Source organism: Prionailurus viverrinus, chromosome A1 (assembly GCF_022837055.1).
Source record: "Prionailurus viverrinus isolate Anna chromosome A1, UM_Priviv_1.0, whole genome shotgun sequence".
Lineage (NCBI taxonomy): Eukaryota > Metazoa > Chordata > Mammalia > Carnivora > Felidae > Prionailurus > Prionailurus viverrinus.
This window is the reverse complement of record NC_062561.1, coordinates 14315405-14338179: the sequence shown is the minus strand read 5'-3', so window position 1 is coordinate 14338179 and position 22775 is coordinate 14315405. Positions and strand designations below refer to the sequence as shown.

The 22775-nt window shown below is 34.4% G+C and overlaps 1 protein-coding gene across 9 annotated transcripts in view; it reads right to left on the bottom strand.

Moving 5' to 3' along the window:
* Window positions 1-22775, bottom strand: part of NBEA (neurobeachin) — a 680460-nt gene that overhangs the window by 234837 nt on the left and 422848 nt on the right. For all 9 annotated transcript variants that reach the window (XM_047854707.1, XM_047854709.1, XM_047854711.1 and 6 more), the window contains one exon: window positions 12645-12769. In XM_047854707.1, the coding sequence (XP_047710663.1) occupies window positions 12645-12769 (125 nt within the window). The remainder of the gene's footprint in view (window positions 1-12644; window positions 12770-22775) is intronic.

Here is a 22775-nt window from a genome sequence, read left to right as displayed (position 1 = left end):
AAACACAGTATGAGCCTTCAACTCCTCCATTGATTAGATGCTCTCTGAAGACAGGAAGGAGGGCCTGGAGACAGGTGCCATGAAGTGTTTGTGAAACTCAATGGAATGTAAACAGCTTACATTAAAAACTGTTTTTCCCCAATAACCATAATATTCATTTAAAGACATTATTAAATAAAACTACATAAGCATCAATGTATTCGGCATGCATTTGTGATTCTGTATATTGGTATCTTTAGAATGTAAGTATTATTAATATCTTAGACATTCGAATGAAAAGAACAGCTTTCTCAACAAAGTTAGCATCAGAATTTGCTTTAGAGTATTATGTATAGATAATGCACGTAATATATACTTCTCCATCACTGGAGGAGAATGGGCAGAATGGCAATTTAGTATCATTTCAATTTCAGCTAAATGTAACATCAGGAAAAATTCTAATGTTTCTAAACATCTGGAAGTCGATTTCGCAAGATAACATCCTTTTGTGAAAGAGAAATTCTTTCCAATATACACCACTTTACAATATTTCTGGGTTGTAAAATGTGTTTTGACAAAATCTACTCTTATGTAAATAAGATAAAATGCTTCAATTCGGGAGTGTCTGGGTGGCTCAGTGAGTTAAACATCTGACTCTTGATTTCGGCTCAGGTCATGATCTGAGATTGAGCCCCGCATCGGGCTCAGCACTAGGCATGGAAACTGCTTACTATTCTCTCTTTCTCTCCCTCTCTGTCTGTCTTTCCCCTCTCCTCCAAAAAAAAAAAAAGTTTCAATTCGATGTCAGTTATGCCTCAGTAATAAAAATGTGCTGCAATTCATTTTCAAACCTAAATGCTTTTAGAAATATTAATGAGGTATTAATTTCTTGGCATCTTGTAAAACAAAGATTACATTTCCTCATTAAAGCTGAAATCAGAGCAACAAATACTATTATAGAACAGTGCTTTTAGTAACTTTAAGTTTAATTTTTTTTTTCAACGTTTATTTATTTTTTTTGGGACAGAGAGACACAGAGCATGAACGGGGGAGGGGCAGAGAGAGAGGGAGACACAGAATCGGAAACAGGCTGCAGGCTCTGAGCCATCAGCCCAGAGCCTGACGCGGGGCTCGAACTCACGGACCGCGAGATCGTGACCTGGCTGAAGTCGGACGCTTAACCGACTGCGCCACCCAGGCGCCCCAAGTTTAATTTTTACTAAAAGGAAAAGATTTTAAGGTAAATATACCTCTCACCTAATATTATTAGATAGCGACATGTTACCATGCAATAATATATATGAACCAATCTATTAATGAGAACATTATAATTTTGAACATTTCAAATAAGATGAAATTTTTTCTATATTGAGAAACATAGGACTCAAAAACATTTTAGGCCGACCTTAATATAAATGCAGTAGATACATATATACAATACACTTTACTGTAATATAATTTAAAAATTGTTTAAAGTAAATATTTTTCTTTGTAAATACTTTAAATTCAAAATTAAATTTTGTGTTTGACTCTACATCACAGACATAGTTATTTCTTTCCTTAAGAAAGAAGGAAATATTTTCATAAGAAATACTGCTGACATAAGGACGAAAAAAATCATGGTTTATGTAGAACAAATTTTAAAAAAATCCAAGACTTTACAGTAGAAATATCCTAATGATAAAAACTGTTAATGATACTGAATAAAAACACTACTAAAAAGAATGACTAAAAATTTCAAGTACCTTTTCTCTCTTCTATACCTGGTGCTGAGTCAGGAGACTCCCTTCATTAACACAAAATCATCTTATGAAAACAACACACTTTAAGTAAAAATCTAAGTGGTCACTGACTCAATAAACATGCAATAAATGGATACATAAATGCATTCTGAATGCATTAGATTTAATTGTGGCTTCCACTTCATTTTTGTTGTCTGAGAATACATTGAATAATCCAAAATAGGTATTATCTCAACTACCATAAAACTAAAAACCCAAGATCCCGGCTTCAAATTTACACTGAGCCTGATTCAGAAGTGGTAATCCTTGGCTGAATCAATAATTATGTTACTTATGGTCCATCTTCAGCACATCATTGCATCACATAAAATTAGAGTGCCACATCCCTTGTGGTTTTTTTTACCAATGAAAAACTTGCACAGACTTTGTTTCAAACCGGACAAATGTTATATCTGCAAGTAGGCTGTTCTCTGGAAAGCTGCAGGAAAATATTCAGTGGTAGAGTGAAATACAGAATTAGCAATAGGGGCATTAATTAAGATAGAGTGTTCACAGAAATTATTCTGAGCAGCAAATTCTTATTTAGATTAGCTATGCTTGTAAATGATTTACTGGACTGTATGAACTAAAATAAGAAAATGGCTACCTAACATCAACAGTTATTGCTTAGTGGAAAAGGACATCAAGGACACTTGCAAGTAAAAGAATTGGATCAATATTAACGTGATTTTCATTTCATGCTTCCCCAACTCCAGTAAGCTGACAATATACTCTGATTATGTGAACTGCCTCAGAGTAACACAGAAAAGGTTATTAGAGCAAGAGGTGGAAATGGAAGGCACTTTTTATATTGACAGGCCTGCTAATAGAGTATACTGATTTTCCAAGACATGCAATGCATTTTTACAATTTGGTTCTGACAGCAAAAATGGAATTTCATTTATTCCTAATTCAAAATATTCATATGTAAGCAATATTTCTTAGAGCAGACCAACAAAGGGGATATTCTCAAACAGCATTTTTAAACTGAAAAAAAAATGCAATTAAAAAGGTGCAAGAAAATCTTATTGAATTTAAGTGCAGCACTATAGAAGTATAAAATGCTAACTCAATAAGCTTCTTAATGGAGTGAATGTAGAAAAATGCATTCTGTGCTTTTTAAAGGAAATCTGATAAACCATATTTTAAGAATATACATGATAGGAAATGTAGAATCCCTGTGCATTTTAGACTGGATATTACTCGGTTGGGTTTTGATTAGCCATGAAGTTAGGGTAATTGTGAAATATTCAAACTAGGACTTTATTACATTAAAAGTCACATGGCACACTTTACTTATGGAAAAAAATGCTAAAACATATAGAAAACTTGGGGCACTTTGGAACCCTGTCAGTATCATAAAGGGCAGAGACGATGCATTATTCATCTTTGCGATTATTTGATACAGAGCATAGTGTTTGGGTCCTATGCTGAAGTTTGCTTAGAAAAAGACTAGCAAGAAATAAAGCCATCAAAACCGGCAGAGAGCTGCTTTACATGGGTGTCAATGAGAGATTTTTTTTTCCCCGTTTTGTACTTTTCTGGCCTTTTCTAGATTTTCTACAATGAGCATATTTCTTTTCAGGAAGGAAGGAAGGAAGGAAGGAAGGAAGGAAGGAAGGAAGGGAGGGAGGACTAAAACCTTGCATGGTGAGTCAAGAGGAGTAAATGGCAGATAGGAGCAGAATGGAAGGAAGAAAGTTTTGACAACTCTAGGAATGAAAGATGCATCGGGCAACTGAACCAAGGGCTGAGAGATGGGCACACTTCCTATGGCAGTGGGGGGCATCAACCTAGGGAATGATGCTTGGTTTTGCTTCTGAAAGCCTGTCACAGAAGTCAGTGGGGAAATTTTACTTTAAGATCCTGGGAACGGGGAGTAGGAGATATTTTGGCTACATAAGTAAGTGGCTCAAATATGGGAGAAAAAAACTGATAAAAATTTCTCCTTGATCATTAAAAAACATGGAATAGCTAAGAGATGGTGTTGATATAGGTTATTTAAAGCACTTTTAAAACACTCAGAACATTTTATTTTTTTAAGTTTATTTATTTTTGAGACAGCGAGAGAGCGAGTGCACACATGAACAGGGGAGGGGCAGAAAGACAGGGAGAAAGAGAATTCCAAACAGGCTCTGCACTGTCAGCCTGGAGCCAGATGCGGGGCTCGAACTCACAATCCGTGAGATCATGACCTGAGTTGCAATCAAAGAGTCGGTTGCTTAGCTGACTGACCACCCAGGAGCGCCACGGAACATTAAAAATCTTTTTAAAATTTTTATTTATTTTTGAGAGGCAGAGAGAGGGAGAGGAAGAGGGAGAGGAAGAGGGAGAGGGAGAGGGAGAGAGAGAGGGAGGGGGAGGGGGGAGAGGGAGACAGAGAAAGAGAAAGAGAGAGAGAGAGAGAGAGAGAGAGAGAACAAAGAAGAAATCACAGAACTGTCAGCACGCATGGGCCTGGAGATCATGACCTGAGCTGAAGTCAGATGCTTAACCCACTGAGCCACCCAGGTGCCCTGCCCCTCAGAACATTTCAAAATACGTCTTGTACATGACACCTGAAGTGCATGCTGTGAACGACACTAAGTTCATCTGTAGGCTACAGGAGTAATCAAAATTTAACAGGTAAACTTCAAAGCAGAAAAGTGTTCAATAATGCTCTTTGCAGTTAGAATTCCAAGTGTACCTAAGGCAACATACTATATAGTAAGAGAATGGTATTTTGGTTGCATTTTTGTTCTCTCTACCACTTACTAGCATGCCATCTAACTTCTTTGGTCTGTCATTCTCTCAAATAAAAATCCTTTAATGGTTCTGTCTATTGACAAATGCTTTCACAATGTGGCTTCAAACAGGCTTTTCAGCCTCATTTTGTACAGTTGTCCCCACTATCCTGTGTTCCATCACATAGCACCATTTTGCATCCCCTGGACACATTATGTTGTACTGTGTGGCCCCTTTCTCACATTGCCACCGTTTCACTTACTGGCTTGTGAAGATCTCCATTCATCCTTTCAAGTCTAGCTAAAATGTATTTCTTCAGTTAGGCAACTCCCTTCACTGAGCTCAGATAGCATTGTAACACACGTTGACAAAAATATTTATCATGGTTCACTGTAATTACTTACAGATGCAATTGTGTATACACTTTATGAAAAATTAGTCTGAAAGAACATAAATAACATTATGGATAGTTCTATGCCACTCAGCAGTAATATAATTTTGTCAGCTCCCTATCTTAAACAGCCTTCGATGTTCTAAGTGGAAAGAAAATGTAGGCATAAAAAATACATTTCAGAATTTGAAAATACCATGCTTGTAGACCTATTCCATAAAAATCCTATTTTTCAATACTACTACTTTAAATGATGAAAATACTGTATGTATACCTTGAAATTAATCGATTATCAATTCAATAAAAAACAGCAACTAACTACATAGAATTGAATTAATTCTACGCTCTAAATGGAACAGAAGATATCATTTCTTGTTTTCAAATCGTTTTTATCTCAGAATATGATACACCTAAAGTCAAACATTTTCTGAAATTTTTACATAGGGGCCTATCACAAAATGCAAAACATTGAGGCCATTCAAAGGAATAAGTTATGCCTTCATATCTTGGTAATTTCTAATACTACCTCTGCCATTCCTGGCTCACCTGGTAAATTCCTAATCTTCTCTCGAGACGGTTCCTAAGTAATTACTTCTATGAAGCCTACTCCAACCCATCAGACTCACAGTTAGTCACTCTGTCCCCTGCTCTCCTTTATGAACTACTACCTCTCTTTATGATACCTGTTTCTCACCAGTAGACCAGGGTTTTTCCACCTTGTGGCATTCCACTAGTGGCATTTAGAGTTGGAGTTTTGTTGTTGTCGTCATTCTAAGGAAGCTGCCTGTGCATGACAGGATATTCTAGCAGCAGTCTCTATTCAGTAGATGCTGGGAACACACCCCCACCTCCACCCTGTTATAAAGCACTAAACTATATGCTCTTAGAGGGTACAAACTGTCTCAAACTTCAAAGCCAGCATGTAGCAAATGCTTGGAATATAGAAGATATTCAATAAATGCTTCTAAATTAATACAGTGATTTGATTCTTCTGAATCTGTTTAAAGCTACAATCTGCATCTTCAAAACAAAGACAGGGGAGTTGTAATTAGAACATTTGTTGGTACACAAATGCTATATAAAGTCTGTAAAATGCATCTGATAAGCATATTTTGTAACAGCATTTATGTAATCTGTTTCAATTATTTTAAGAGAATATAAAAATGAGAAGTGAAGACAATGCTCTGATATTAAAATGTGACACTGGTATAAAAAAGAGCTGAAAGATGATTCCTTGTATGTCTTTTTCTTCTTTTAAAAGAGTTTACATCATTAACTTTCAGTGAATTATTTTAACCATAATCAGATCACCTCATTTATTCAAGATATGGAGATTCGATTAATAACACACCAATTAAAATGGAGTTATCGATGAACAGTAATAAGATGTTTGCGAGTGCTTCTACATAATACAAACGATAGATTATTACGTAAAAAAATCAAATCGTATTTCTCAAATATGATAATAACTGTAAACTCTTAAAAAGAAGTCAATTAGCTTCTTTCTCAATTTTTATAGTTGCATTAGTATTTTTTAGTCTCAAGTGCTTTTCTTATTTCTGCAAGCAGCACATTACAGTAGCCATGCATATACCATCAAAACTAATTTAATTCCAGATTCATTACAGAGCTGCTTTTTATTCATCAAGGTCATATCTTGATGGCTTCACAAGCTTAGATAAATCAGGTGTTAAGCAGACACATCTCTGAGGAACCTAAGGATGTTCTCATTTGCAGTTCTCAGCATATCTTATTATTTATTGCCAAAGAAATGACTGATTAACTTTGTCATCTTTGCTCTATGTTTTTTTTCTTCCAGCTGAAGCAGCCTGCCCTCTTTTGCGATGCCTGATCAGACCTATTTAAGATGATGTCTTTGATCACAGACATGGGGAGCTTGCGATCCTAGGCTTTGATGAAACATTGTTTCACTATAATTTTATGGAAGGGAAACAGAGTCTTAAATGATAATTGACAGTCAACAAAGACAACCAAACTTATTAAGATTTTGTACTCTTCTTTGACAGCATAATCTTTAAGTACCAGAAATGCACCAGAAGTTGACTAGTCTAGGTTTTACTTAAACACATAAACAATACACAAAACCCTTCCTTTTCAATCATTTCCCCATTGGCTAATTTGCCCTGAAGAAGAAAATCCTGCAGGTCAGAAGATGAATTTTGAGTTTAAAATATTTTCCTTGGGGCGCCTGGGTGGCGCAGTCGGTTGAGCGTCCGACTTCAGCCAGGTCACGATCTCACGGTCCGTGAGTTCGAGCCCCGCGTCGGGCTCTGGGCTGATGGCTCAGAGCCTGGAGCCTGTTTCCGATTCTGTGTCTCCCTCTCACTCTGCCCTTCCCCCGTTCATGCTCTGTCTCTCTCTGTCCCAAAAATAAATAAACGTTGAAAAAAAAAATTAAAAAAAATATTTTCCTTATATTCTTCCTTATGGTCTATAAAATTCCTACTAATCAATTAAATTTGCACTTTTAAGAAATTTTACTATTAGAAAATACCTAAATAACATATTAAATACATCCAAAATTAGAACATTAAACATCAGGAAAAAATTACATGCCTCTAGGTTTTATTAATCACATTCCAACACCAAGGCTGAAAGTATATCAAATCACACCAAATCTTTTGCGCATGACAACCTCATAAATTATTCAACTCATTAGTATTACTAAGAAGCATGAAAAACTCCATCAGTATTAAGAATGTTTTCCAACAGAAAAAGGTCAACCAAAAGTTTTAATAATGAAATGGAAAGGAAAGCTTTTCAAAGTCAGTATGAAACAAAATTATTGTCCTTTCTATCTTCTTGAAAATATACCCAGTTTTGATTATTTGCTCATATAAAAGAAAGCACTGTTAATATATTTGATTTGTGGCTCCACACAGATTATCTGAAAAGAATGTTCAAATTATGGCTAAGTGTTCCCACCCATCACATGAAAGTTTAAGTCCAGTTTAATCTAAATGACTGAATTTAGGGACAAGTCAAGTGATTCAAAACATTTTAAATAAAATATTAAGTCTACTAATTCAGTTTCAGTTCTGTTACATTAGTATAGGCTCACCTTCTTGAAACTTACTGTACTATAGGGATGAACAGATAGACCTTACCAGTGTTCAAATCCCAGGGACTGCTTTGATGGCTATGTAAGTATTCTCTATTTATGTACAACTTAATAGTCTGGAAACATTGATCGCTGATTCAAACACTTATATCCATACTGAAAGTTCCATTCACAAAATATTCTTCTGCTCTTAAAAGAATTTTGCTGCCACAATGTAGATGAATATAATTTTTTTGGACCAAAGATTATAGCAGAGTTTCTGTGCATTTAATGCTTAATTTTCAAGACACAATGTACAGGGAAATTGAAATACTCTAATTATTTAACATCGAGGAAGAAACAAATTGAATTTCAATTTGTCCTAGAAGCCCTCTCAAAATGTGAAGCCTTTTAAAAAATGTACAATAAATGTACCTTTTCTAGGTCTACACAAACCAAAATATTTAATAATTTAGATGTTAAGTCTATATGCTGCTAGACTTGAAGGTACTTAAAACACATTTAAATGTTTAATGGCAGGCAGAGTGGCCAGATGATGGGCTGAATTTTTTACTTTTATATGAATGTTCTAGCAATATGTGAATAAAAAGCTTTATTTAAAATATTTTTAATTAAGGTTTTCAACATTTATTTTTATTGGATGAAGCGCTTTGTAATAATAACTTACATTTACTCTCTATTTCTTCTGAAGAAATAACTTTACATATAGGTTAGGAGGCACGTTGAGAGTCTGGAAGAAGACACAATGCTACCTTTTTCTCTTGGCAGTTTTTAATACTTCTTTCTACTTCTGTGTACAGCTCACACAGGGGGCACTTTCCCACTCATCTCTTCACATCCTCCATATTTTACTCCCTACTCTCTACACAATTGCAAAGGCCCACCGATAGAAACTGTGCTGAAGGTTGAAGAGGTATGCTCTAGAGCTGGTTTTGGAGGTAGAATTGTTTCAGTTCTCTTTTGTTTTCCATTACACGATCTTAATCTTGAGAATGATGTGACAATAACTCTGGCATGGGTACCATATAGCTTTCCTGAGTATTTTATGGCATACACGTGGTCTTTGTTCTAGTTATGTATAAAAAAACATACCCCTCTTGCCTTCTATCAATGAACTCAACTCAAGAGAGATAATTAGTTCTGAATACCGCTCATTCCAAATTTCAAATTCATAAATTGCTCCATACTTTAAAATACTCTTACACTAATGGCTCAAATTAAAATATAAGAAAAACAGGTGTTGCTGAGGATGTAGAGAAAAAGGAACCCTTGTGCACTGTTGGTGGAAATGCAGACTGGTGCAGCCACTCTGGAAAACAGTATGGAGGTTCCTCAAAAAGTTAAAAATAGAACTACCCTGTGATCCAGCAATTGCACTACTGGATATTTACCCCTAAGGTACAAAAACATGAATTCAGAGGGATACATGTACCCCGATGTTTACAGCAACATTATTTACAATAGCCAAATTGTGGAAGCAGCCCAAGTGTCCATTGATAGATGAATGTATAAAGAAGTGGTATATATACATAATGGAATATTATTCAGCCATAAAAAATTAAATCTTGCCATTTGCACCAACACGGATGGAGCTACAGAGTATAACGCTAAGCAAAATAAGTCAGTCAGTGAAAAGCAAATACTATATGATTTCACTCATATGTGGAATTTAAGAACAAAACAAAGCAAAAAAGGAGAGAGTGACAAACCAAGAGACAGACTCTTAAGCATAGAGGACAAACTGATGATTACCAGAGAGGAGCTGGGTGGGGGGGATGGGTGAAACAGGTGATGGGGAGTAAGGAGGGCACTTGTGATGGGCACTGGCTGATGTATGGAATCGTTGAATTACTATATTGTACACCTGAAACTAAAAGGAACACTGTATGTTAACATATTGGAATCAAAAAACTTAATAACAAAAGGTTTATTTATGTGTAGACAAAAAATAAAATAAAATACTCTTACACTACACTTGGAAGATGTTTAGTATTACCTACATCTTTCATTTCATTTCATCATTTTCATTTCAAAATTAAACTGCTATTTTCAGTTTAGGTTCAGTAACAGTAGTTACTATGGCATCAAAAGCTGACTATCAGATGTCTTAAAAGATTTTAAAGTAAAAGATTTTAAAATTTGTTTCTGATAGGCTTTAACAATGGTTTAATAATACAGATATTTTACAAATTAAACATAAGAAGTATCTGCTTTTACAGAGAATGCCATTTTTTTCTAACAGGCTCCTTTTTTTTTGTTTTGTTTTTTGTTTTTGTTTTTTAAACTAACAGACTCTTTAAAAGCAACCTATAAAATGCTGAATACAGTATAATGTGGATCTTGTATAAATAAACCTTTGTCAACTCAGTATCACTACTAATATCAATTTAGCCTAACTCTGTTACAAACTGTCTCTATAGGCTTCTATTTTCAAATGGGATGAATTCAAATAGGATGGGTTGGTGAAAAAGTCTAAAGTGTATGAAGTGAAGTTTTAATAATTTCAAGTTCAAATTATAAAGCATGACATTTTAGGTATTTCTAAAAATCTATTAGAGTGTAAAGACAATATGTCATTTAAAAAAATTTAATGTTTGCTTATTTTTGAGAGTGAGACACAGCACAAGTGGGGGAGGGGCAGAGAGAGAGGGAGACCCAGACTCCAAAGCAGGCTCCAGGCTCCAAGCTGTCAGCATAGAGCCCAACCAGGGGCTCGAACCCACGGACTGCGAGATCATGACTTTGCGAAGTCAGCACTTAACTGACTGAGCCACCCAGGCGCCCAAGACAATATCTTATTTTAAGCATAAAGATAACACAACAAGTTAAGTTTAAATCCTTAGGCACTAAAATCCTTAGGTGATCTCTCTTGTTCATTAAAGAAATCCCCTATAGTACCAGTCAACTATAATTTTTTTCTAGCATGTTCTTTCCTATAGTTACTTTTATTGTATAAAGTTATGTTGAAACTTTTATCTTAGGCATAATACTTTAATATGAAATCCTCATCTATTTATTTAATATGTTTGAGTCTTATTAAGTGATATCAATTCCTGGACTACCTGTACAACAAGTTTTAAAAGCTTTGCACATTTTATTTTTATCAGGATTAAGTATTTTCTCTGTCTAATCCATCAAGAACATGAATAGTATTAAATGTTATAAACTATGGTAAATTTTAAAACAGATGGCTCACTTATTATACTCAAGTAAATGAAAATTATCATAATAAAAACACAAGTAATTGTAAGAACAAAAGTGGTTAATAACAAATATATATAGATAGGGGTTCATTAATAGTATTTTCTGAGTGTATATAGTTTATTCAATTCTGAGTTGATCAATTACACTACAATTTGTTGGAGCACTTAAAAATGGTACAAAATAGTCCTATTTATATTTCTTGGTAGACAGCAAACTAAAATAGTAGTATTTTTATTAAATTATAAAAATATTTTGATATTTTCTATTTAATATAGATTTTTTAAAGGAAAAATTAAGGTACAGTTCTACTGTAGTGTAATAGTTGATGATATATTTAATGTGAGATGGTTTTTTTTAAACTTTATTTGCAACCCATTGGAGGACTGGTAATTTCAATTTACATATTGTAGCAGTATTTATTTTTTTGTTTTGTTTTAGACTGAAGAGAATAAAACAGTAAAAAAATTGAGAATGTCATATGATGAGATTATTAATAAGACATTTGTTTCTGTTAAATACACAAATATGTGCATGTATATATATACAAACACTATACATATGTGTATATATATATATCATGCATATATGTATATTTATATAGCATATATGAGTGTATGTACACATACACAAATTGTACATAAAAATATATAAGTCTGAGTACACAGTTACAATCGTGTGTTTTGCCACCTTGTATCTTGGTCACCAAAATTTTGAAAGACTTTGAAACTGATAAAGAAACTGATTTTACTCTTGTTTCAGGCTGTGTAAGATTGATGTTGAGTAATAATCCTTCGTATAGAGTCTTTTTTTTTTTTTGATGTTTATTCAGTTTTGAGAGTGAGGGCGCCAGCGGGGTAGGGGTAGAGAAGAGGGGCAGAGGATCTGAAGCAGGCTCCGCGCTGGCAGCAGCTAGCCTGACATGGGGCTCGAACTCACGAACTGTGAGATCATGAGCTGAGCTGAAGTCAGGTGCTCGACCGACTGAACCACCCAGATGCCCCTAGAGTCTTTTAATCTATTAAAAAGAAGTTTAAGGGTCTAAAATATATCAAGTGGGTGAAATATTGGGTTGAGTAAGTGTCACCTACATGACACTGAAGGATAAAGCAGAACATAGTATTTTTGACTTACGACATGCCGAATTTTATTTATTTATTTATTTATTTATTTACTTACTTATTTATTTTTAAGTTTATTTATTTTGAGAGAGAGAGAATGACCAGAGGAGGGGCAGAGAGAGAGGGAGAGAGAGAATCCCAAGCAGGCTCCACACCGTCAGTGCAGAGCCCGATGTGGGGCTCAAACCCATGAGCCTTGAGATCATGACCAGAGCCTTAAACAAGAGTCGGCCACTCAACCAGCTGAGCCACCCAGGTACCCCGACATGCTGAATTTTAAATGCTAGTGAAAAAAAATGAATTTTCAACCACAAAGAGTCCCATCATATCCAGGGAAGTGTTGTGTAGGAGGTATTGGTACTGACCATATTCTACTGCAGCTTTGAGCAGTGCTTCAGCATGAGTGGAGCCAAACGCATTACGAACAAATCGTCTCCTTCGACGAAGATCATCTTCCCAGTAATCCAAACGCCAGAAATCATGCAATTGGCTAGGAATGAGGAAATAAACAGTAGGCGCTATTAACAACAATGCATAACTGGAAATATATTTTTTTTACATAACATTAAGGCTTTATTTCTTTGGTCTCAATGGAAAATCAAGATGATATTTGAGATATTTATGTTTTACGATTGTGTTTACATACGTATTTCCTGTCCAAATGACCAAAACTTAAAAGAGTAACATTCTCATATTTTAAGCATTGTAATACTCAGCTCTGTTTTCTCTACAATGTTCTTCTTTCTACTGAAAACATTAATCATGGGGAGTTCAGTAACAAACGCAGCATCAAATTACAAGTATTAATGGCACAGTTTTCCTTCTTTTACACTGTCTTTAACAAGGCTTGTAAATCACAGGATAGACCTCGCTACAAATAGTTTGCAATTTAATGACCATGGTTTCTTAGTAGACTGAATTAAGAACCATAAAATATTGCCTGCTTGGATTTGGTGGAACAATGATTAAAATAATGTGCTGAAATATTCATTGAAATAATTCCCTGCTGCCCACAGCAACCTGAGAAAAGTGCAATTTTATCCATTATTAATAATACTGAATTAGAGCTGCAAAAAATTCCAGTATGTGGTAATTGTCTTGGTAAATTATTATTCTAACACTAACAGAGTCCTTGGATGATTTTACTGCTTTCAGCTAATATAAACCATTAACAATTACGGCCTTCACTGGGTAACATTGTCTAAACCATGTTATGCTCTAAACTAATATTAAAAATCCACGAGATATTTCAGAAACTACTGAAATCTGTTCATTGTATATCAATGGAATGTTTCACAATATAATTTTTGTTTTCAATTCAATTTCAATAACCATTGGTGATAAAAGCCACTGTCTGAGAAGTCTGTTTTTCTCTCTCTCTAGTATTTGGAGTAATATATTCAAGAGATAATATTCTCATGTTCTTGAACAGCACTATTCATAAAAACACATAAAATGCTCATAGAAGATTTGATTTCATTTTTATTTTACTATTTTATTGTAAAAGAATACTACATTTTATTAAAGCAGGAACTGTATATGTTTTGCTCATCATTATATCTCTAGTACAATATCTAGGACATATTATGTTTTTGAATAGTCAATGAATTTATTATGCCAATTCTTCACCTTGAAAACCTATAGACATGTAGTCATTGAGAACAGTAATACACTTTTGAAAAACATTTTGGATTTTGTGGCTATCCAATTTTGTTTTCCACAACTTAATTGTTAAAGAATATAACAAGGTAAGGGATATATAAAGAGAATATTAAAATTATAAGCATTTGAAGTATATTTGAATTCACTTGTTTTTCTACACATCATAATTATTAAAACTTTATTTTTCATTCAAAATAAGATTGCCAAAGAATAATGGTTACAGGTACCTCTGTGAATTTAAAATAGGACAGTATCTATCCTTACAAATACAGACTAATCATAGTGGTTTAAGGAAGACCCTGCTGAAAAATTGCTATACAGGTTTTCCTTAAGAGTGTGTCAAAATCAGGGTGTGGTTGGCTTAGTCAGTTAAGGGTCCCACTCCTGATTTTGGCTTGGGTCATGATCTCATGGTTCCTGAGATGCAGCCCCACATCATATTGGACTCTGTGCTGACAGCATGGAGCCTTCTTGGGATTCTCTCCCTCTCTCTCTGTCTCTTACCCCCACAAGCTCTTTCTGTCTCTCCCAAAATAAATAAATAAAAATTAAAAAATAGAGCATGTTAAAATCAAATTTTGAATCCCCCAGGAGAGACAGATCTAATAGTATCTCAAATTACCAACTATAGACATATCTTTCTCTATTCCTCCTATTAGGTATGACTGGAAAAATTTGGACACTATATGTAAAACAAATATAACAAGACTCTGAAAGTTGGAAAGCAGAAGGCAGACTGACCAATGACCCCAGGGCCAAAGAACAAATTTAGTAGAGTTGCCAGGGTTGTCTTTTTGCCTCACATATCCTAGACCTCAAGGCAAAGAGGCTAGCAACCTAGATTAGACCCATGGGTACAGACCAAAAAAAAAAAGTCCCCAATAAAAGCCTGGTTTCTCCAGCCAAAGAACCAAGAAAGGTGCAACCCAGCAAAAGAGAAAACTTTTAGACAACTATCGCACTCTAGCTCAACACCACAGAAAAACAGTAGCCCCACTCTACCCACACCAGAAAGTAAGTGGGAAGTCTACTAATCAAGATGTAATCTCAGTCAAGAGATTGAGTCTCTAACATCCTCAGTCAGGGGTGTATCAGAGAAGGACAACAGGGAACCAGGACTTGCATCTCTGAACACCACCCTCAAGAAGTCAGCGGAAACCATGTGGAGGGCCTGGATTTCCCCCCCTGCCAAACAGTAATGAGATGTTCTTCTCCCTCCTCACTCGGGTGGTATCAGAGAACGCCTAGTAGAGAGTCAGGACTTTCACCTCTGATCAACACCAATAAGGCTACCCACACTAGCCTCACTAGCTAGAACTCCCGCCCCTGCCAAGTAGTAATGAAGCACTGCCTCCTCCCTCACTCTCTAGACGTCAGTAGAATGCAGGTGGGGAATCTGGAGTTCTACCTCCACCTGGCAGGAAAGATGCAGTGCTTCCCTATTTCTCCTAATGGAGGAATGTCAGAGAGGGTCAACTAAAACAAAAGGTTTAAATAGGATACAATATATCTCTAAGAATAATAAGAAAATATCTTCTTTCAATCTAAAGTTACATGTCACATCAAGAACTGGGAAGATTTCAAACAGAATGTAAAATGTCACCAATAGATGCTAATACTGAGATGACAGGGATGTTAGAATTTTCTGACAAGGATTTTAAACCATGTATGATTTTTAAAAAATGCTTCACTGAGCAATTATGAACATGCTTGAAACAAATAAAAAAAATTGAAAGCCTCAGGAAAGAAACAAAAAGTCTCACTCAGCAAAAAATTAGAAGATATAAAAAGTACCAAAGAAATTTTAGAACTGACAAATAAATGACCAAAATAAAAAGCTCAGTGAATGGGCTTAACAACAGAATGGAAAGGACAGAAGAAAGATTTAGTTAAATGGCAGGTAGAATAATAGATATTACCCAATCTGAATAACAGAGAAAATAGACTGAAAAAAAAAAGGAACAAAGCCTCAGGGATCTATGAATTATAACATCCAAAATATTTGGGTCATGGGAATTCTGGAAAGGAGAGAGGAAAGAGAGCAGGGCTGAAATAGTCCCTGAAAAAATAATGGCTGAATATTTCTCAAATTTGGCAAAAAAAAAAGCATAATGTACAGATTTAAGAAGCTGACTGAACTCCATACATCTGAAGAAATTTATGCCAAGGCAAATCATGATTAAACTTCTGAAACAAAGGACAAAGCAAAATCTACAAAGCAGCCAGAGAAAAATGACATCTCACCTACAGGTATAAAACAATTAGAATGACAGCATATTTTATATCAAAAGCTACAGTGGCCAGAAGAAATGGCCAAATATATTTTATGTACTGGAAAAAAAAAGAACTGTCAACTCAGATTCCTGTAACCAGTGAAAATACTACCCAGGAATGAAAAATTAAGATTTTTCAGATGAAGGAAAACAAAGTATTTGTTGCCATCAAAGCCAGTCTAAAAAGTGGCTATAACCAGTCTTATGAACACAAGGGAAGCAATAAAAGGAACATTGGAACACCAGGAAGGAAGAAGGAACATAATAAGCAAAACATGAGTAAATATGTGTTTTAAATTATGATTTATCATAGAAGTAAAAATTTTAACACTGTCCAATGTGGTTCTAAGTGTGTGTAGAGTTAATATTTAAGACAAAGAGATTATAAGTGGGGGAGGGTAAAGGGATGTAAAGGAAATAAAGATTCTGTACTTCATTTGGACTGGTAAAACACAGCAGACTCTGATAAAATACATATACATAATGTCATACTTAAAACAACCACTAAAAAATCTATACAAAGAGATATACTCAAAAACATGATGGATAAATCAATATGGAATTCCAAGAAATGTTCAAGTAACCCACAAGAAGACATGAAAACCAAAACACAGCAATGGAAAACAAGGAGAATAAACAAACAATAAATAATAATGCTTTAAAAAGAATGCTGTCTGCAAGAAATCTACTTCAAATATAATAATACAGGCAAGCGGAAAATAAAGAATAAAAAAGATCTATCATTCAAACACTAATCAAAGGAAAGCAGGAGTGGCTGTATTAATACAACATATACTCCAGAAAAAATAAAATTACTAGAGATAAAGAAGGACCTTATCTAATGACACAAAGGCCAATCTACCAATTAGATACCAATCCCAAATGTGTATGCACCAAACAATAGAGGAGGAAAATATGTCAAGCAAAAACTGATAAACTGAAAGGAGATGACAAATACAGAGCTATATTGTGTGTATATACACCCTTCTTTTCAGCAATTGATAGAACACCTAGTTAGAAGATCAGCAAAGATACAGAAGAACACAATACCACCATCAGCCAACATTTTTAGAACATGCAACAACAACAGAGGAATACACATTGTTCAAGACAGACCATATGCTGGGCTACAGCACACATCCAACAAATTTAGAAAACTGAAATCCTATAGTGTACTCTCCTACAAAAAAGGAATAAAGACAGAAATCAATAACAGAAAGGCAACAGAAAAAAAAAAATCCTCAGACACTTGGAAACTATAACAACACACTTCTAAATAACCTATGGGTCAAAAAAAAAAAAAATTCTCAAGGGAAAACAAAAAATACAATGAATTGAATAAAAATTACAATAAAACTATCAAACTTTGTGGGACCCCACTAAAACAGTAATGATAGGAAAATTTATAGTGCAAATACATACATTAGAAAGATGAAATATCTCAAATCAATACCCTAAATTCCAACATTAAGAATAGAAAAATAAGAGCAAAGCAAGCAGAAGGAGATAGTAAAGATAAAAGTAAGAATCAATGAAATTCAAAACAGAAAAACAACAAAGAAAATCAATACAACAAACAGCTGAGTCTTAATACCGGTAGAACTGACAAAGAAAAAAGAAAGAAGAGAAAGATTACCAATACCCGCAATGAAACAGCATATATTGTTACAGACCCTGAGGCCATCAAGAGCATAATCAGTAAATGCTGTAAAATACTCTACACACATAAATTTGACAGCTTTAACAAAATGGGCAAATTTCTTAAACAGTACAAACTACCATAACTCACTCAATATGAAATAGATAATATGAATAGATCATTAACTATTAAGGAGATTTAAGACATTACTTAAAAACTCCCCCAAAAGAATCTCCAGGCCTACATGGTTTTACTGGAAAATTCTATCAAACATTTAAAGAAAACTGATCCTGGTTATACATGATTTCACCTAGAAAATAGGGAAGGAAACTTTTCTCAACTAATATTATAGCTAGTATAATACCAAAATAAAAACTAAAGACAGTACAAAGAAGAATACTACAGACCAACACCGCTTATGTATACAGACAAAAAATCCTAAATAAAATACAAGCAAATAGAATTCCACAATATATAATAAAAATTATACATGATGACAATTGAAGTTTATTCCAGGAATGCTGGTTTGGCTCAATGTTTGAAAATTAATATAATCCACCAAATTAATGGCTGAAGAAAAATCACATGATCAGTCAATATAGAAAAGAATGTGATAAAATTCAACATGCATCCATGATGAAAGAAATTTTCAGAAAAACAGGAATAAAGGACAACTTCTTCAGCTTGATAAAAGCATCTACAAAAATCCTATAGCTAAATTATACTAAAAGAAGAAGGAATGAATGATTTTCCCCTAAAACTGGGAAAAATACAAAATATCTGCTCCCACTCCTCTTATTCAACAAAGTACTAGAATTTGTAGCTAATGCAATCAAACAAAAAAGGCAAAAAATAATACAGAATAGGAAAGAGAGAAATAAACTGTCTTTGTTTGCAGAAAACATTATTTTCTATGTAGAAAATCAAACAACATCTATCAAAACCCCCTGAAAGTAATGCCTGGGTTTAACAAGGTCACAGAATAAACATAAAAATATCAATTGTATCTCTATATGCTAGCAATGAACACATGAACACTGAAATAAAAACACAATTTAAATTAACAAAAAAAGAGAGTTACAAATGTAACAAAACATGTACAGGACTTGTGTAATGAAAACTACACAGTAACGATGAAAGAAATATAATACCTAAATAAAATGGAAAGCCATACCATGTTCATGGATTGGAAAATTCAATATAGTAAATGTATCAATTCTCCCCAAATTGATACACAGGCTTAATATAATTCCTTTAAGAATTCCAGCAAGAGTTTTAGTAGATTTAAAAAAGATTGTTCTAAAACTTATATAACAGAAGGTTAAAGGGGGAGGAACCAGTCTACTTGACTTCAAGACATTAAATAGTTAAAGACTATGTGATACTGGCAAGGAATAGACCTATAGATTAGACAAACAGAATAGAGAACCAATAAATAAACCTACGCAAAGATGCCCAGCTGATTTTGACAAAGGTAGAAAATTAATTCAATGGAGGAAAGATATCTTTCCACTGAATTGCTGGAGCAATTGAACATACAGAGGCAAAAAGAAAAAAAAACAAAAACAAAAACAAAAAAAACAAAAAAACAAACCTCCCTCCCAAAAATAAACCGCAAAAAACAAGAGACAAAAACCCCTAGCCTAAATCTTATATCTTTAAGAAACTTGACTCAAAATGGCTCAGAAACATAAATAATTGTAAAACTATAAAATAAATTAGGGAAAAAAGGAGAGAATCTTTGTAATTGGCTAGGTAAGGAGTTTGTAGATTTGACACCAAAAGCATAAGCCTGGGAAGGAAAAATTGATAAACTGGATTATACAGAAATTAAAAAAAAAACCAAACATTTGCTCTACAAAAGAACCTGTCAAAAGGATGAAAAGAGTGGGTGAAGATACTTGCCAACCATGTATCTGATAAAGAAGTAAAATCTAGAATATATGAAAAATTACCAAAACCTAACAGTAAAATAAAGCAAACTATACAATTAGATCATGGTCAAAAGGCATGAAGAGACATTTCACTGAAGAGGACAACCAGATGGCAAATACACACATGAAAAGATATTCAATATCACTATCCATTAGGGACAGACCAATTAAAACCACGTGAGATATTATTATATACCTATAAGAATTGCTAGAATAAAACAAAGTGATGACAGAAACTGCTGGTAAAAATATGGAGAAACTGGACCACTCATTCATTTGCTGGCAAGAATGTAAAACAGAACAGTCACTAGAGAAAACAGTTTTCTTAAAAATTAAGCATGCAATTATCATTTGATCCAGCATTGTATTCGTGGGCATTTATCCTAGAGAAATGAAGACTTATGTTCACAGGAAAACATGTACACAAATGTTTATAAAAGCTTTATTTGTAATACCCCCAAAATGAAAACAACCCAGTTGTCCTTCAATAGGTAAAAATGGTTCAACAACTATGTCACATCCATACCATGGAATACTACTCAGCAGTAAAGTAAGACAAACTATTGATACATACAACAACCTGGGTGAATCCTCATGGAATTATGCTGATTGAAAAAAACTATCTACAAAGGTGACATACAGTATCATTCCATTTATATAACATTCTTGAAATGACAAAATTATAGAACTGGAGAACAGACCAGTGTGGAGAGTCAGGAGGAGGGAGGGTGTTGCCATAAAAGAGCAACATGAGGGACCCTGGTGAAAATGGAAATGTTCTGTATCTTGACCGTTATCAGTATCCTGGTTGTAATATTATACCGTAGTTCTGCAAGATGTTACCGTTGGCAGAAACTGGATAAAAAGGACATGAGATCTGTCTTAGTTCTTAACCTGAACGTGAATCTACAATTATCTCAAAATAAAGTTCAATTTTAAAAATGTCTGCACTATACCGAGACTTCATTATGTATGTAAAATTTCCTAATACTCACAAATATATCTCCTAATTTAATGTAGTTATACAAATTAACTCAATACCCTATACCTCCTTTATATTTACTTACTGTTCATGATGAAAAACAAACTTTTCCTTCACTATCTGTGTTCCCTAAACAGCTCTACATAAAGAAGAATCTTGGATCCTTATTCCTAGGGTTAATATCTATTTCAGTTGGGGAAGTATAGCATGTACCAATGCTCCAGCAACCCGCTATTTTTATGGGCACCTGTGGTAGAGAATACTGCATATAGAACAAGCGAGGTCCAGGATGGTACTGGGAGCAAATAATAAGGAATGCACCACTTTTCTCTGTGGAGGGAAAGGACACACAGGAAACTAATGTCCAGTTGTGACTGACAGTTATTTCCTTCTCTACTGGAGAGACATATAAGCACCTAACACCTGTTAACCAAGTTCAAAGAATAAACGACAGAGTAAAAGCTACATCTCAATGGAAAGTCATTCTTCCTTCTAATATCACAAACGAGTTTAAATTGTGAAAGACTGTATTCTGTCATATCTACTTAAAAAAATCACCATTGTTAATCTCGAAATCTAATTTCCTGTTCATTTCAAATGCATTTTCTGTTTTGTTCCATTTTAAATTACGTTTCTCCTTTACCGTTTTAGACTAAAAAATATCCTTATGTTAATTAAACAAGTCAATAATACACTTCTTGATTCATATAAAAATTTAAGTACAAGTAACAATGAAAAATATTTAACTGTAGATTCAAAAATCTAAAATCCATCTTCTTATTTTTTTTGACGGGGGAAACTGGGAAAATTTGAATATTTTTTTCTGATTTGTTCTTATGGTATTTTTCCCATTATCTATATAGAAATTATTTTACAGTACTGAGAGTCAGTCTTGAATCATACTTGGGGTTTTCAATATTTGAACAGACATAAACTCTTCTAAACAACTGTCTGTTCCTTTTAGACCCTACTTATTTTACTTTTTTTAGTTTAAAGATAGTGCTGGCACTGAGTATAGATGAAATAACAATAGGAATTGGAGACTTGTGCTTTCTTTGGATCATCTTCTAAAGTTACTGTTGGTCTCCAACAACAGGCTAGTCCAGTGGGTATCATTTACCTAGACTGTGCCTTTGAACTTGAAAGGGTGCCAGTAGTATCTTCCTCTTCTTGTTCCAAATCCACTGTAGTGTGGAGGAAGGAGTTTTCTACCTTATTCACCACTCTGTGCTTTTTTCCCTTCCCTTCTCCAACCCTAGTAGAAAAGGGGACTTTTTCCTCATTTTATTTATTTTTCCCGTAAAATGTAATTACTTACTGAGAGATGGTTAACACTAGCAAGAAATACACCGGTTTATTTTATAGTTGTTCCTGTCTGATGATTCTGAAAACCCTGAACCCTAGATCCCCGAAAATGTGCAAATTACACTGGTCCAAGAAGACTCATACAGCAAGAGGCTAGAAAAAGCACCCATATGGCCCTGGCCTTATATAATCTGGAAGAAACCATGTTCCTGGAGGGTGGAGGTGAGGCAGAGGGTAGAAAAGAGGACAAAGACCAGGCACAGGGGGAACAAGATGCTCAGAAGAGGCTGAGTAAATGGGCAAACTGTTCTCTGCAGGAAAGCTAAAGCAGTATTTTGTACCAACAGTGGATTGTTAGGTCAAAGCAGGGGAAGAAGCCATTTCCCTGTCACTATGGAAACTGATGGAGGATTTAACGTTAGTTTTGTCAACTACACCTCCGCTCTGGGTTTTGGTCTGTCTCACATTTATCTCATAGTTTTGTGTTGTTCCTCTGCACTTGTGTTCCTCTTCTTCTTTTTCTTCTTCCTTTTTGTTTTTTTGGTATGTGTTTTTCACTCACAATGGTTTCTTTTTTTGCTGGCATTTTTGCTACTGTATTTTCATAGTTATGTTTTTAAAACTTCTTACAAATACTGAAAGGTTTTTATTGCTGAACTTCTCTTCATGGGACTTGTACTTTTTTTCTTGAAAATTTTGAA